The sequence below is a fragment of the Oenanthe melanoleuca genome, chromosome 1, assembly GCF_029582105.1.
Source record: "Oenanthe melanoleuca isolate GR-GAL-2019-014 chromosome 1, OMel1.0, whole genome shotgun sequence".
In the NCBI taxonomy this organism is placed as follows: Eukaryota; Metazoa; Chordata; class Aves; order Passeriformes; family Muscicapidae; genus Oenanthe; species Oenanthe melanoleuca.
The window spans coordinates 656,667-673,154 of NC_079333.1; the positions used below are offsets into that span (position 1 = coordinate 656,667).

Genomic DNA, 16,488 nt, shown 5'->3' on the forward strand with positions numbered 1-16,488 from the left:
TAGTTTAAAGCAATTCCTCTCCCGATATTTAATTAAGAGCTTTCTTCTTAGAGAAATAAAAAAAGGTTTTCCAGCTACCAGCAATATGGAAGAGTAGCAAGCACCACAATGGTAAACTAGTGCCAAAAGCAGAGAGGCAGCCTTCAATTTTAACATTTATCTTGCTAATTCCGACCTTGTGAAAAGGACAGTATATTTTAAACACTGAAACAGTCAAGACATTTGAATGGATCGTACAGAAATGCAAACCTACTTCCGACTTTTTTTTTTTCCTCCCTTTTGTAAACGAAAGCAGGGCTGGATTTGGATTTAAACCCTGCCCTGCGGCGGCTGAAACATCGCAATGTCGTACCGGTGACGCTGTCCGCCAGCCACACGCGAGAGCTTTAAAAACCCCCCAAACCCTCCCATTGCAGCAAACCATAAACAAGTGCGAGAGCAGCCAAGCTTCCCGTGCTGAGCTCGGGAGCACGCAGCGAAGGAGGACGGCTGCGAGCACCGGAGCGGGGCTTTCCGCGCTGCCCTCCCGGCAGCTCCCTGAGCTCCGGACCGGACACAGCACCGCCCGCTCCGACGCCTCCGCTCCCGGGGCACGGCCGGGCCGCCACATTCCGGCGCGGCGCAGCGGGACACGCCTGGCAGCGCCCGCCCCGCCTGGCCTGGCGCCCGGCCCGGCCCCGCGGTACCGCCGCGCTCACCGCCCGCTGCATCCACCGCACCCACCGGGATCTGCTTCCTCCCGGCCCCGCGGCACCGCCGCGCTCACCGCCCGCTGCCGGGAGCCGGCGGCATCCACCAAGATCTGCTTCCTCCCGGCCCCGTCCTTCCGCACTGCCCGCCCGCCCCGGAAGGGAAGGCGAGGAGGGGGCGGGCGCTGGGGCCGCGGCGGGACGGAGCCGTGCTTTGAACGAACCGCGCCGGGCGTTGAACACCGCCAGCCCCAAGCCCCGCTGCGGGATTATTACGAGCGGCAAAACCCAAGGGACGGGCTCGGAACAGCCGTACGGACCGAGCCACCTCTGAGCCTCCGCGCTGGGCGAAGGGCTGCGATACTCACAGCGCCTCGGGTCGGCAGGGAGCCGCCTAAAGCCGGCGTCTTCCCGACAGCAGTCACGGAACAGAACCGGGGAACATCCCAGGCTGGAAGTGACCCACAGGGACCATCCAGTCCAACCCCTGTCCCTGCACAGACACCCCAACAATGCCAGCCTGTGCATCCCTGGAGCGGTGGCCAAACGCTCCTGGAGCTCTGGCAGCCTTGGGGCCGTGCCCGTTCCCTGGGGAGCCTGGGCAGTGCCAGCACCCTCTGGGGGAAGAGCCTTTCCTGATAACTCAGCTTAAGCCTCCCTCGACAGAGCTGCAGCCCTTCCCTGGGACCTAGCACTGGTCACAGAGAGCAGAGGCCAGAGCTGCCCCTCGGGAGGAAGCTGCAGAGCCCTCAGGAGTTCTCATCTCCATCTCTTCTCCAGCTGAACAAGCCTAGCACCCTCAGCCGCTCGTGTGGCTCCTCTTCGCGAAGAGCGCGGAGCTTCGGAGGCAGACTCCGCAGCTGCCCGAGCCAAGCGGATTTTCCCCGTTCCCGGCGCAGCTGTCGCTGGCACGGCAGGACCAAGGCGGCCGCAGGGCAGCGAGCGCGGCTTTAAGCGCTGCGGGGCGGACACCGCCGGTACCGCACCTGGCCTGGGCCCCGCCCCCGCTGCCGCCCGCGGCTCCCGCTCCACCGTCCCCATGGCCCCTGCTGGGTGATTGGTTTATTTCCCCCCTGGCTGGGGGTTTTTTGCCTTGGTCCTGTCCGGTCTGCGAAGCAACGTTCGTCGCCAAGCTGTGGGTGCAGACCATGCTGGGGCCGGGACTATTTAATGCTCCAGCTGGGAGTAACCACTTAACCGCATTACTGACCTTCCAAGGATGGCGGCATGCGCCTTGGGGAGGGACGAGAACGGCGGGACAGCAAGGACCCCGCCTCGCCTAGTCGTCTGGTTGGTTGCCTGCGCGCGACACCGCCGCTGACCCGCCCCCGGCGCGATGCTCCGCGGCGTTTGCAGGCTGCGGCGCTGGCAGGCAGCGGCGGGGACAGCCCGCCGGGGCCCTGCGGACAGTGCCGGGCGTCCTGGCTCAGGATTCTCGGTACAACCGGCACAGTGTGTGCTTATACTGTGTGTGCTTAGAGAGGTGCTGTGGAAAACGTTTACTCCTTCATCTCTCCCCACCTCCGTTCTTCGTAAGTGTCCGTTTTATTCAACGGTACTCAGATGAGAGAGAGGAATTTTCTTCAGTATAGAAGGAAAAAGTTTTAAGTGACTTACAGTCCTAGTGATGGGTATGTCTAAAAGCAAGATTGTTTACTCATCAGAACTAGCCTCACATATCAGTCTGTATGTTAACACACGTATAACAAATATCAAAAGGGAATAAATACATGTAGTTCACCAGTGACTCTTGGTTGAGACCAGAGTTAACTGCAGTGAGCTCGAGGTCAGGGAACCTCAGCTTTGTTTCCACTGAACGTATGGAAACCGTGGTGTTAAAAGTTACATTTGCCTACTGTCCTCGAGTTGGATATTTCTGCCACTGCTTTTAGGCTTTTGATTCCTTATGTTTATGTTGGTGTGCCAGCATCCTAGATACTCACAACTCTCACCTTTCTGAGTCTTCTCACATGCTGGTTTAATTGCTTGTCTGATTGTAGTTAAAGAAATCAGGTACAGACTCAAACAGGACAGTAATAAATGCAGATCAATCTCTTTAATGACATAATGAAATCCCAGAATGATTATTGCTTCCAATTATTGCTACAATTGCATTGTAGAAATGTGTAACATGAGTTCATGTTAAAGGTGTCACACAGGATGCTTTTATGCACGCATAGGACAATGTACACCAAACATTTTTCCTGCAGTGTTTTCCCTTGGACTGGTTCCAGTATAGCAGAGCTCACTGGTCATGCAACAGACGTGCTTATTCAAGTCTAGCTCAGGTGCTCAACGGTGAAATCATTTACTGCCTCCGGGCTTAATGTATCATGTGCAGAAATTCACTTTTAACACTAGTTGAGTTAGGATTCCTGTAAGAATTAATTAGTCAAAGATCCGTTCCACTACTGCATTTTCATGTGTGACCACATCAGTTCTTTGAACTCCAGTTCCTTCCTGGGACTTAGACTCTGTTTTTATTTGGAGATTAGCATTCTTCCATTCATGCATTTAGCACTGTTTGTTCCATCTTTTACAAAAAACCCACAACTTTATGTGACTGTAAGACAAGAGATGCCCTCAGTCACAAGAGTAAAGAGATATGAATGAGAAAAGATTTCACACGGGGTCATGCTCCTATGCTCATGTGCTTATATCTATGTTTATCTGTGTTATTTCCTTAAAACCCTCTTGTACAGTGCACGTGTACTGCATCTGCTATGCCCCAGTGCAGCTGCAGAATTCATTATCCTGAGTGATAATGGGGCATACCAAACCAGCTCGAGGGTTTCTGTGAATGAAAGATTTTAAGAACAGTCATTATTGTGAGAAAAATTTTGGAATATTTACTGGATTTTTCTTTATCAAATGAACAGATGTTTAAGGATACACACTGCAGACTTTTTCAAAGCAAATACATTATGAATCATAATGAAGCACACCACCTTTTCCATAAATGCTGTTAAACACAACAGAATCCAGTTTGCTTGATTGCTCTTTGGTTAATACACAAATTGTGGAGAGCTTTATAGAGTGAAGTCTCCATAGAGGATGAGACGTTTTCACAGCTTGGGCTAGCAGGGTGTTCTTAGAGTTCCTTATCAGTTCAAACAGGAAAATCTGAGTACTGATGGACAAACTATCACAGCAGGCTGTGTAAGATTTAGGCAAACATCTTTTGTGTAGGCACAAAGCTGTCAAAGTGAGCTTAGGAAGCGTTTCAGGAATTTCCATTAAGTAAATAACCCCTTTACTGTTAGGAATATGATTTCTACTAGTTCTTAAGTACATTTTAGTACTGAATCAAAAATAACTAATTTAATCTACCTGAAGTATACCTTAGTGCTTGTGCAGCCTCTGAAAGTAAGTGGTCTTTGTCTTTTTTTTTTTTTTCTATTTTTTAAATAAAGTACAGATCATTTTGTCCTCTTATGAAGTGCAGTTTATCCAATTTCATAAGATATCTCCAGTTGGAAGGGATGGATAAAGTAAAAAAGAAATATAATTGCAGAAGACAGCAGTGCCAGCACAGGATGTTGATTCTTACCCCAGTGGGAAATACACATTTGTGTGTGTGCTGGGAAGAGCAGAGTGCTTGTGTTACCTGAATAATTGATTATGTAACAAACCTTGAACAGAAACTCCTGCTCAGATTCCACAGACTATTTCTACAATTGCTGATCAGCCTCATTGAATCTGAAAGCTTTCAGGCCTTTAAAAAGGCTGCAAAAAGCAGTGACTGTCATGTCCATATTTTAATCTTCACCAGGCAGCTTTGAGAAGCTGTACCACGCAGCTGCTAATGGCTTATTACAGTTCTCTTAAAGCTACCAGGTATTTCTCATAATACTGGGCTACTGTGTTAGAAACTCTCATCTCAAAAGTGCCTGTAGGATAAAAGATGTTGCATCTTTGCTTGTTTATAGTTGTGGGTATTGCTCAATTCTTCTGCTTAAAGCTGATTTCAATTGTCAGGAAATGTTATTTTCAACTAATGAATCCAAGGATAAAAGCAAGAGAGCTAGCTGTGATAGTGGAGTTGCTGCTGAACTGAACTCCCTTAGAAATAATTCTGAAAAGACAAGAGTAGTGGTTTCCTAGAGTCTCCATAATCATGCAGAAATAATAGAGTAGAGAGATAAATAATTAGTATCTTCCAAAGATGTGAACAGTATTTTTAGCCAGACTTTGGTATACTCACGGTTCATTCTGAGGTGAAAATAGAAATGGACTCTAATGTTTTAATAGTAGAAAGTTTAAAATTAGCTTCACTGGGTTTCCCTCCCTGCCACTGCTTTGCTTCCAGCTTGGAAGGGTTTATCTTGGGGGCATTTCAGCATCACAAAGGGCTTTTCCAACCTCAGGGATTCCATGGGATGCCCAGTGAGTGATCCAGCTGCACACACAGGCACTGGAAGCTCTCACACACAGATTATCCTGCCGTGAGCCAGAGCTCTCCAGGGCATCCTTGGAAAGTGCAGAGAGCAGGACAGACACAGCTGCACCACTGATCCTGCTGCGTGCTTTCCCAGTGGGGCATGATCACCATTCCTCCTGATCCTGAGAGCTCCAAGGAAAACAAATCACTGTTAAGGTGGCACTGAAAATGCGCAACGAAAGTCTTGAATACAGCTGCAAAGAAAATGCCAAAGCTGCCTTCCTGTGCTGGGAGTGCTGCTGAGGCTCTGGGGGTTTGTTTCTGCTCTGTGAGTTACTCGGCTCGGTTCGGCTGAGCTCGGCTCGGTTCGGCTGAGCTCGGCTCTTCGTCAACACTCGGCTCGGTTCGGCTGAGCTCGGCTCTTCGTCAACACTCGGCACGGTTCGGCTGAGCTCGGCTCTTCGGCTAAACTCGGCACGGTTCGGCTGAGCTCGGCTCTTCGGCTGAGCTCGGCTATTCACGGCTACACTCGGCTCCGTTCGGCCGGGCTCGGTGCCGCTCGCTGCGCTCGGCTGAGCTCGGCTGCGATCGGCGGAAGTGCAACCCGGCTCCGGCAGGGTTCCGGCACGCGCCTCCCACCACCGAGCAGCGGCACCGGCTCGAGGAACGGCTGCAGTGCCGCGCTGTGCCCACAAGGCGGCAGCACTGCCAGGGCTCGGGGGTGGCTGCAGCACCGCGCTGTGCCCACAAGGCGGCAGCACTGCCGCTAAACTCAGCCCGGGGCTTTGGGGACAGAGAGAGAAGCGACGGCAAAAAGCAACGAGTCCCATCCCGGGGGCAGCAGCGGGCCTTGGTCATCCCCGCTGGCTCCAGCAAGTAAAAACCACCTTAGGAATTCGCTTCTGACAGCTGGAGTCAGTGTTCTGATGGGAGTCCTCAAAATAGAACTGAGTGTCTGTGACAAATGAGGATGCTACAGATGGAGTGATAGCAGAGGAAAGCTCGTTCCTGCCAGTTACCCATGGGAATGAAGCAATTCCCAGCTATCTTATGCTTGAAAAACAGGGAAAGGGAATTCTGTGTCCTCTCCTGCTTAGGATGTACATTTTCACTGTTCTGACCATTTGAGGGACCATTTGAGGCTTTAGAGTGGTTGGCATTGGCCAAGGATCTGCTGCCTTGGCAGGGCAAAAGGTGGAGCTGCTGTTTGTGATTGTGACAGACCTGAATAATTAGAGATCAGTGGGAAATTGCTCAGTGCACCGAAAGTGATAGAAAGTGTTAGCTTGACTGGTGTCACACGTAGAGCTGGGACAATGACCCTGAACACCCCAAAGAGGTAAAGAAACCCTGAACCACGCCGTGATCAGACCCCATAGGGGCAGTTTATTGTAAGCGCCAGTAAGGAATAACGGGAATTCCCTGGCCCTCAGCTTGGTCCCATCTGCCCACACCACTGCCCTTGGGAAGTGCTGTTCTCCCTGGCTGGAAAGCCAACCAACAATTTTTCCTTCATCCCTTAAAACTCTTCTCTGAAAACCTCCGTTCTCCCACGTTTCTCCTCAAACAGCATCTTTTCTGCTGTCTCTCCGGTACCTCCCCGAGCGTGTGGCTCCGCTACTCCCCGGCGCTTTGGCAATTAATATAATTGCTGAATTACTCTGCTGGATGCTGTGCCGGGGGCTCAGGCCAGGCCCGGCCGGGCCAGCGCCATGGCGCGCTGCAGCTGCTCGTAGGACACAAACATCACCACGTTCCAGGAGCCCAGCCGCAGGAAGGACGGGACGAAGCTGTGCCGGCAGAAGCAGCCCTCAAGGGGACGTGCAGGGACACCCCAGCCCCGCAGTCCCGCCCTGGGTTGGGATGTTTGGGGTTCTGTGCGGGCTCGCAGGGAGTTTGCAGGTGCCCAACTCACCCCTTGTAGAGGCCGGCGGGGCCGTCCTGCGTGAGCAGGGCCAGGAGGCAGCTCAGGGCGCTGCGGTACTGCCCGGGGCTGGCGTTCATGTACCGCGTCTTCACCACGTCCACCGGGGACGCCACCACTGTGGCACAGAACCCGGCGCCAAAGGCGGCCACGAAGTGGCACGGGACGTTGTCTGAAGGTGGGGAAGAGCTGGGGGTTGGATCTTGCAGGGACAGGGATGGCACCTGGCCACATTCCCCCGCGTCCTCACCTGTCATGAGCTGTGTCCGCAGCAGCACGTCCTTGAGGAGGTCGTAGGTGACGAGCTCCCCGCAGTTGATGATGGCATTGCGGGCAATGTTGGGCATCGTCCCTGGGCAGGAGGGTGGTGGCATTGGGAATGCTGCTCACAGCCCCTCCTGCAGCATCCTGGGGATGACCCAGGTGACCCAGCCCTGCTGCTCCCATCCTTCCCTTCCTCATCACCATTTCCATTCCCATTCCCACCCCATCCCCTTCCCGGGCCCATGCCTGTCCATCCTACCTCTCCAGAGCCCGCGGATGCCCTCCTCCCTGGCGATGGTGCGGTAGGCATCCACGGTGCTGCTGTACCGGCGGGCACTGTCTGACAGGGCTCTCGCCTGGAACCGCACCTTGACCACATCCGTGGGCTGGGCGCAGGCCACGGCCACAGCCCCCGTGGTGCAGCCAGCCAGGAGCCGCGTGCTCATGCCTATGTCTGGAGAGGGCAGGTGCTGGGACTCCTGGCCCTGCAGGGACCCCCAGCCCTGCAGGGACCCCAGGATGAGTGGCCTGCTTCAGCGAGGGTTGTGGTCCCCAGGGTGAGTTTCTCTCTGGAAGGGGGCTGTGCACCAGGAAGGGGGTGTGCAGGGCAGCCTGGCCTGCCGGGACACTCACTCTCAGCACCCTTGGGGGTGTAGAGCTGCTTCACGGAGTCATACAGCCCGATGCGGATGGAGGCGAAGCTCATCTGGCGCTGCAGCCCGGCTGCCAGCCCTCTGTAGAGGCTGCGGGCGCCCTCCGTCCTCACCATGGTGCTCAGCGTCCCCACAACACCCCGGTACTCCACGGAGCCGATGGTCTGGGGGATCCTCACCTCGCCCTGGACCTGTGGGGTGCCAGCTGCGTCACACCACCTCCTGTTGCTCCCCAAGTGCCACCACCCTGTGGCGGTCACCAGGGCTCCCCTGCCCGCGGCGCTTTGGGGACCCGGCGGATCGTACCTGCAGCCGCACCTTGGCGGTGTCCAGAGGAAAGGTGCACAGGTCAGCGACGCAGCCGGCCATCCCCGCGCTGACGAACTTCATGGCGGCCGTCGGGGGCACCTCGGGGGGCTTCAGACCCACCATGGCGGCAGAGGGGCTGGAAGGACAGGAGGGGTTTGTGGGGCAGCATCAGGACAGGGCTTCACGTGGGTGTCCTGTTCGGCAGCGGAGGTGATGATGTGCCAGGGTGGCTCTTGATGGCTTTGGTCAATCCCAAAAACCACATCCTGCCCTGTCTCCTCCCTTCTATCCCAGGGAAACTGAGGCACAGGTCTTGCTCAGCACTGCCCACCCTTCCCTATCCCACCCCAGCCGTAACAGGGCCTGCTGGGTGAGATGGTCTCCCCCAGAGTGACCTGCCCGGAGCCATGTCCCTCCGTGGCCTCACCGTAGGGACCTCGGCACAGTGTTCCAGCTCCTGCCTTGCACAGGCAGTGCCCTCAGAGCCCTCTCCCTGGCCCCACCCTTATATAGCACCCGGGACATTCCAGCAGCCAGGGATCGGGTGACAGGAAAACAGTGTTGCCCCAGTGGCATTTCAGCTGATGGGACTGGGTCATCTGCCCCCCTCACGGGGCTCAGGTCCTGCATTGGACTGGGAAGGAATGTTGCCTTTTACCCTTAAACCACTCTGAGAAGGACGAGATGCAGAAAACCCTCGCCCCAAGGCTTTACAAGCAAGTGCTTTGGAGGCAGTGCAGCACTGAGCTCTTTGTGCAGAGCAGGTTGGATCCCTTTGTGCGACACAGCCCACGAGCCACAATCCATCCCAGACAGCTGCTGAGCTCCCAGCAGGATTATCTCTGCATGGTGGAACGTGTTCCCCAAGCTCAGGTGGAGCAGGGGCTGGGTGAGCACCTCGGAGTGAAACACCCTCAAACCCATGATGCCAGAGTGTGGCCAGGCATTGGGTCTGAGGCTGCTGGGAGGGACAGGGCTCAGGATAAGAGGCTGGAACACAAGGTGGAGTGAAGAAAGGCCTCTTTTCCTCCATTTTTTAAAAGCTCAGTGTGTTTAACCCCTGGTTCTTGTTAGCCCCACAGGCAGAAAGGTCCCTCAGGATGTGCTGTGCACTCACACCTGAGCTCGCCATGCCCAAGAGGGACTTGGAGTGCTCCTGACACCCTGAAGCCACCTTTGCTCCATCCCTTGGGCTCCAGACAAAGCTGCCTGGCACCAATACTCCTCTCCAGCTGGCTCCTGCTTTGTTTTCCTGCCCGCCTCCAGTGCTGACCTAAACCTGAAGGGAAGACGCTGTTTACCTCATGCCCAAGATACAGCTCAGGGGTCAGTGCTATGACCTCCTCTGCAAAAGTGATCCCAGCCCCGCTGGCATCCTGCCTGAGTTTTTTTGGGGATGCCACCAGGAGAAAGCAGCCTGCACGTCACTCCTGCCCTTCCAGGGGACACTGGGTGCCTCTACCTCCCATCCCAACCCAGCGAGGGCAGGGAAAGGGACCACAATCACAGGGCAAGTTGTACCAGCAGTGAATTACGAATTCAGGGTGTCCCCTGGGAAAAACAACACTGCAGAAGTGGGAGAAAAATGGGATGCTGATCCTCTAGCTGCTTAAATCCTGACTTCCATTCATGCTTTGAAAAGCAGCTCGGATTGTTAGCGACTCACCCCACATGGAGCTATGCTGCACGGTGATACTCAATTCCTTGGCAAAGCAGCAATCTTTCCATGTGCTCCTGGCCACCCCAGCTTCCAGCACCATTTCTCTGATTTGGAAGCTCATCTGGGAGAGACCCTGTCCCCTATTGAGGAAAGGTTCCTGCCCTGGCATAAGGACACTGCACGGGCTGACTAGAAACCAGGGGAATTTTATTGAAACAAACTCGGGAGAGAGTAGTACAAAAATAACTGAGCTCTGCTGGCATCAAAGTCTGTTCTCTGAAAGGTGTACAAAAATAATTTAAATATAAATATAAAAGTCTCATCTTTCTAGTCACCCTCTTTGGTACACCCACCAGATTTTACAGTGCCTTGGCCTGTGTTTACACAAGCACTTTGGGCACCTGTGGAAACAGAGAATTGTGTTGCCCACCAATTATTTTTGAAAGGGCCATTTCACAGGGATAAATCCTAAGACTGGACTACTTGGAGAGCAGGTAACAGGCCATGGGTTACTCACAGGGGTGCATCTCACTGGGGGCCTGCCCCCACAAGACACAGCTCCCTGTGGGTGACCACAGGCTCTAAGCCCTTCTAAAGAGAGGACTTCAAGTCACCAATGAGGCCAAACAAAAACAGAGCCTGGGAGCCGTGGATTCCACCTCCCCTTGGCTGGAGGGCTCAGCCCTTGCCATGCAGCCATGGCTTAGGAAGCTCTGCTGTGCACAGCCTCTGGCCAGCACTATTCCCTCTTGGAGAGCTGGGCAGAGAAGATCCTGGCGATTCTTCTGGTCTCCTCTTCCGAGAGCTCGGGGCTGGGCCTGGGGCGGTTTGCTCTGCGGTAGGGGATTCCTCCCAGCACGGCTCCACTCCTGCTCTGGGGAGAGAAGGGACCAGCTGTCAGAGCTCTGCCCTGGGCTTGGTTTTGTGCCGAGGCAAACCACAGGGTTGTGCAGAGGGTGACAAGTTGGACACACAGACAAAACCATCCCAGTGAGAAACAGAATGATCTGAACCCCAGAAAGGGGCTCTGGTGAGTGACCTCTGAACTTGTGAGCATCCACCCTCAGCCAAAACCTCCCTGTATGAAGCCAAAGGAACGACAGTGGTACAGTCACTGGGACCTGACTGCATTTTGGCTTTCAGTTATTATTTTGCTTAGTCATTTGCAGAACCCTGAAGACCAAATCTCACAGGGGAGAGACAATGCAACAAGTCTTAAGCCTGCTGACAGGACAGGGCAGGGAACAGGTTTAAACTAAAAGAGGAGAGATTTAGATTAGATATTGGGAAGAAATTCTTCCCTGTGAGGGTGCTAAAGGCCCTGACACAGGTTGCCCAGAGAAGCTGTGGCTGCCCCTGGATCCCTGGCAGTGCCCAAGGCCAGGCTGGATGCAGTTTAGAACAATCTGGGCTAGTGGAAGCCATGGCAAGGGTTGGGGCTGGATAAGCTTTAAGGTCTCTCCCAATCCAAACCATCACTGTGATTCCATGATAAATGGGATGGTCCAGGCTCAGATGCCTGCAGGGCCCCCAAAGAAGCAGCCCATGAGAGGAAAATCCCTGGTTTAAACAGAGTCATCTCCTCCCAGCTTTGCCAGCAGCCTCCCACAGCCCGGCTTTGTCCGTGATGTTCCAGCAGCACGAGAAGAGCAGTAATTTCAGCACACAAAGAAACACATTTCTCCCCAGCTAGTTCAGAGCTGGCTGTGCCTGTGAAGCACTGAGAAAAGCGATCCTGCTCCAGGAGCCTTCAGGGGAGGAAGCTGCGGGGCCAGGAAGGTCTCTTGGAAAACTGATCCGCCAGTCTGGCCTTTCACCTACATCCCTGGGCTGCTTCTCTGAGCCTTGGGAAAGGTCTCCTGAAGTGCCCAGCTCCCTCCCAAAAGAAACAGCACCACGACCCTGTTTTGTGCACTTTGATATGCCCCACTGGAGAGGGAAATGGCTTTTCTAGGAATAAGTGAGTCCTCGTGTTTGGTACTCTGTGCATTACAGGCTCAGGTGGCAGCCTGCAGGTAAAATACTTTAAAACACTTCCTGTCTATTGCACTCAAATAACAGACATGGATAATTAGGAGAATCTTTGCTTTGCTCTTCTTTCTTCTAAACAATTCTCCAGAATGAATTTCTTAAACCAAAACGTAAGTAGTCAAGAGAGATTCAATACAGACCTGGCCACAGCAGAAGCTTAAAAACCAGCAGAGAGAACTGCTCACTGGGCAAAGCACTCCCCTTGGACAGGGCTATGCAGAGACCAGGACATTAGCTGATTCTTGCCACGCTGTTTTCTGCCCATCTGACAAGGAACAGTTCAGGAGTGGCTGGAGAGAGGTAGTGATTGATCCCTGAGTTCTGCACAGCACCTGAAAGCATCTCTCTAGGAAATTGCCCCAATCTGCCAATTAACCCTATTTCAAAGGTGCATGAAACTGCATTTCCTGCTTCCCACAGCTCCCTTTTTCCATGTGCCACATGTCCAGCACAGCCAGGGATGGAGAGCCAGCATCTCCCATTTTCAATGTAGGAAAAAGAACCCCAGAATGGTTTGGGTGGGAAAGGACCTCAGAGCTCATCCAGTCCCACTCCCTGCCATAGGCAGACACCTCCCACTCTCCCAGGTTGCTCCAAGCTGGGTCCAACCTGGCCTTGGGCACTTTCAGGGATCCAGGGGCAGCACAGCTTCTCTGGGCACCCTGTGCCAGGGTCACAGTCAATAATTCCTTCCTGACATCTAATACCCCTAAAACACTCTGTACTCCGAAGCCAAAACACAAGAGCAGGTGCCTGATGCTATTTGATGTCACTGAGGCAAAGGAGAGCAGTCTGTTTGCTCCCAAAGTCAGGAAACCAGGTGTGCCTGGAAAACACACCACTGGCATGTTGTTTCAGACATGCTCAGCTAAAATACACCTCCTCCCATTTTCCTACCATTGCCCAAAGTGCAGGATGAAGTGGTGTTAGGATGTGTGTATCTATCCTAATGACCTTCCTAAAAATGAACCTCTGGCTGTGGGAAAGGTTTAACACCAGTTCTTGCTGCTATTTTACATGTATGTACAGGTGGGACTCAAATGAGCGAGGTTTGAAGGCACCATTAGCACTCCCAGCTCAGACACATGACCAGAATCACAGAACCATGGAATTACACTGAGGTTGGGGAAAGCACATAAGATCATGGAGCTCAACCATTCCCCAGCCCTGCCAAGGCCACCACTATCCCATGTCCCCAAGTGCCACATCCACACAGCTCTAAATCCCTACAGGGATGGGACTCACCGCTGTCCTGGGCAGCTGTGCCAGGACTGCACAACCTTTTGGGGTAAGCAATTTTCCCTAATATCCAACCTAAACCTCCCCTGGCACAACGTGAGGCTGTCCTGTCCCTGTTCCCTGGCAGCAGAGCCCATCCCTGCTGCTGTCCCCTCCTGTCAGGGAGTTGTGCAGAGCCACAAGGTCCCTCTGAGCCTCCTTTTCTCCTGCCTGAGCCCCTGCCCAGCTCCCTCAGCCTCTCCTGGTGCTCCAGACCCTTCCCCAGCTCCCTTCCTCTTTTTTGGACATTGACCCTTCCTTTGATCCATCTCACAGGCAGTTTTTTCCTCCTGCATAGTTTCCAGAGCACACATCTGAAATGTCGTGTTTACACCATTCCTCACGCCAGGAACAGGCTCAGGTCAGTGCCCATCCCAGGTTTCTCCCTCTCTGTCTCTGAGACTGAGGGTCTGGTGCTCAGCCAGGAAGTACACATGTCCCATGGGGAAGATGCAAGAGGAAAGGGGACTTGAGCACCGAGGATCACGCTTCACTCTGCTTTTTATAGGAATGGCAGTGACACTGAAACCAGCCGAGGATTATTCAGTGCCTGTGTGCCAGGGGCTGGACTAAAGCAGATTCATGAGCATGTCATGAGAGGACATGGCCTCTTCCAAGGTCAGAGAATTCCAGCCTTGGAGACACAGAATGTTTCAGCACTGTGGCTCAGCAAGTTTGCTGGCAGTTTTGTTTGCACACAGCAGGAAGGGCAAACAGATCTGTGCTAGCAGGCTACAACCTGGCACTGGCCTTGCACCTACTCCTGCTTTCCAGGCAGGAAATCAGCAAGGTCCAGCAGGCCAAGAAGAAACAACACAACCAAGAAAGGATGTGTAGGCTGTTGCTGCCATCGGCATTTTTGAAACACAAAGCCTGTTATTGTGAATCTGCCCAAGGTTGTGTTATTTCCAATTCACACTGAAGGTAAGTCTAGGTATACATAAATATGAAATATTCCGAGTAAAACTGGTTTCCACACAAGTTTCTTATCATTTTGGAATATTCCTAGAGGTGAGGGGGAAAAATATCACAGCATTTAGAATGGGACTTTAGCCAAGGGCCTGGAGTGGCCTTGGAGCACAAGGGGGAATGGCTTCCCACTGCCACAGGACAGGGTTAGATGGGATATTGAGAAGAAATTCCCTGTGAGGGCAGCTGTGGCTGCCTCTGGATCCCTGGCAGTGCCCAAGGCCAGGCTGGACAGGGCTTGGAGGAACCTGGGATGGTGGAAGGTGTCCCTGCCCATGGCAGGGGGTGGAACAAGAGGAGCTTTGAAGTTTTTTACCACCCAAACTACTTTGGGATCCTGGCATTTTATGGAAAAGCTTATAAAGGCTCTGATTTTTCAAATCTATCCTCTAGCCCACACTGAGAGCAGGTAAGCAGTGTGGAAGACAAGATCTGGGAAGGACCTCAAGAAAGGGAAGTGTTAGTTTGATGTAGTGGAGAAAAGAAGTGAAAAACAAAGAGGTTTTGTGAGGGTCTACAGAACTCTGATCCCTGGAAAGAGGTCAGAGCATCCATGCTGAGCCTGAGCTGCTGCAGCAGCTCCTCAGGGCCCCATGTTCTCACAGCAAGAGCTGAGACAACACTTCTGTCTCAAATGCTGCCAGCGCCTGTGCTGTGACTGCCCAGCTCCACACCTCAGCACTGCTTGGTCATTCCAGGAAGGAAGATGGGGAGAGCAGGGAGTCAGACAAGCCAGGGAGAGGTGGCAGGAGCACTAGGAAGGCCAGGAGAGATGTTTGCCAGCTGCCAAGTGAGTGAGGGCTCTGGTGATGTCCAGAGGACAGCTCAGGTTTCAGCCTTGCTGTCACGCTTGGTGTTTGCTGACCTGTGCAGAACCAAACCAAGTCCAGATTTAGAAGCTGATGTCCCCAAGGCCAATTAAAAGCAGAACTATGAGGAAGCACTTTTTTCTGAACTCTATGTATTGGTAGCAGTGGAAAACTGGCTCTCCACAGAGAGAATGTGATGCACAAGGCATAGCTGAATCCTGTCTCAGCACACACTAGAAGTGCTGCAGCAAAGGATTAGTGCCAGTTAATCCTCAAATTAAGTGCTTTAAGATCAAAATATCCAAATAATGCATTGCTAACATTTTACCTAATTAGTAATAATTTGCAGGGCTGTAGTTCCAGCCACTCAGCTCAGAACTGCACAGAGGGGATTCAAGTAAAGCTGATATTAGTATTAAACCACAGGTGTCTATGACTTCAGAGCTACTAGAGGCTGTCTGGGTCTGTTTTGATTCTTCAGGCAAGCTGCTCCCAGTGACATAAATGTTCCTTGAAGTGTTTGTTTCATAGGTCATATGGAGAGGAACAAAACTATCACCTTATCTGGGAGTGGTAAACAAACAGCCCAGCTGCTGCACACCCACATCCACATCAACACCCACAGCAGAGCTGGGGCTGGAAAAGGGTCAAGGAATTCCAGAATGGTTTGGGTGGAAGGGACCTTAAGGCTTATCTCATTTCAACCCCTACCATGGGCAGGGACACCTTCCACTAGACCAGGGTGCTCCAAGTCCCATCCCACTTGGCCTGGAACATTTCCAGGGATGGAGCAGACGCAGCTTCTCTTGGCAACTCTGTGCCAGGGCCTTCCCACCCTCACAAGGATTTCTTCCCAATATCCAAACTAAATCTCCCCTCTTTTAGTTTAAAACTGTGTACCCTCATCCCATCACTATCTGCCTGTGTAAAAAGTCACTCTCTTTTTTATAACCTCTCTTTATGAACTGGAAATAAGATACATATGTAGATGTTGAAACAACCGAACCACAAACCTCTCAGTATATAAATCTTCATGACCATAAAAAAGCAAATCCTCAGCAATCCAAAGCTTTGGTCCAGGAGGAGCAATCACTCAAGTTATTCTACTATCCCTGGGTCACAGAACCATTACAAAATACCTCTCCAGGAACCCCCTCCTGCAAACTTCCTCATTTTATCCTGATCTAAAAGAGATAAACTGAAGCCATAGTTACCATTAGAACTCCTCAGAATTAGGCATGTCACCTCAAATTAAAGCACAAAGTGTGGGTGAGAACCTGCCACTTCCACTGACCCTGGTGGAGCAGAATTTTCTGAGCATACTGAACAACTGGTTGATATGAAGGCATAAGGATGACAGACAACACAGGCATGTTAAAAACCATCCTCACAGAGGGAAGGGCTATTGGGAGGATTCCCCTTGACACAATTTGAAAGCCATCACATCTAAGTTGAGTGCTAGCAGGCAAAGGAAGGGAGAAGTTTTGTTCCTGCTTTAAGGAGTGGACTAAGTTGGACAAT

General features: G+C 52.5%; 3 protein-coding genes across 16 annotated transcripts in view; all 3 read right to left on the reverse strand.

The window, feature by feature from the left end:
• SYNJ1 (synaptojanin 1) overlaps window positions 1–1,891 on the reverse strand; it is a 50,789-nt gene extending 48,898 nt beyond the window's left edge. For 3 of the 4 annotated variants that reach the window (XM_056494901.1, XM_056494892.1, XM_056494884.1), the window contains exon 1: window positions 724–1,890. The gene's annotated coding sequence lies outside the window, so the exon portion shown is untranslated. Of the gene's footprint in view, window positions 1–723 lie in introns of all 4 variants that reach the window. The other variant, XM_056494874.1, reaches the window with a different exon arrangement.
• A 4,542-nt stretch (window positions 1,892–6,433) lies between these two features.
• Window positions 6,434–9,964, reverse strand: LOC130254903 (putative mitochondrial transporter UCP3). 6 transcript variants are annotated; one of them, XM_056495046.1, is made up of 7 exons: window positions 9,887–9,964; window positions 8,218–8,356; window positions 7,892–8,102; window positions 7,518–7,712; window positions 7,245–7,346; window positions 6,986–7,166; window positions 6,434–6,860 (listed from the first exon to the last, which is right to left on the reverse strand). In XM_056495046.1, exons 2-7 carry the CDS (start codon window positions 8,341–8,343, stop codon window positions 6,755–6,757), a joined length of 921 nt encoding a protein of 306 aa, XP_056351021.1. In that variant the 5' UTR covers window positions 8,344–8,356; window positions 9,887–9,964; the 3' UTR covers window positions 6,434–6,754. The 6 variants fall into 6 exon arrangements, with proteins under 6 accessions (XP_056351021.1, XP_056351003.1, XP_056350997.1 ...); XM_056495028.1 differs by having other exon boundaries at window positions 9,350–9,964; XM_056495022.1 differs by lacking the exon at window positions 9,887–9,964 and adding an exon at window positions 8,648–8,836 and having other exon boundaries at window positions 8,230–8,356.
• Window positions 9,965–10,066: 102 nt separating this feature from the next.
• The window catches only part of C2CD3 (C2 domain containing 3 centriole elongation regulator), a 38,584-nt gene continuing 32,162 nt past the window's right edge, over window positions 10,067–16,488 (reverse strand). For 3 of the 6 annotated variants that reach the window (XM_056494933.1, XM_056494939.1, XM_056494923.1), the window contains exon 33: window positions 10,067–10,749. In XM_056494933.1, coding sequence (XP_056350908.1) covers window positions 10,486–10,749 — 264 coding nt within the window. In that variant the 3' untranslated portion in view covers window positions 10,067–10,485. Of the gene's footprint in view, window positions 10,755–16,488 lie in introns of all 6 variants that reach the window. The other 3 variants (XM_056494959.1, XM_056494949.1, XM_056494967.1) reach the window with 2 other exon arrangements.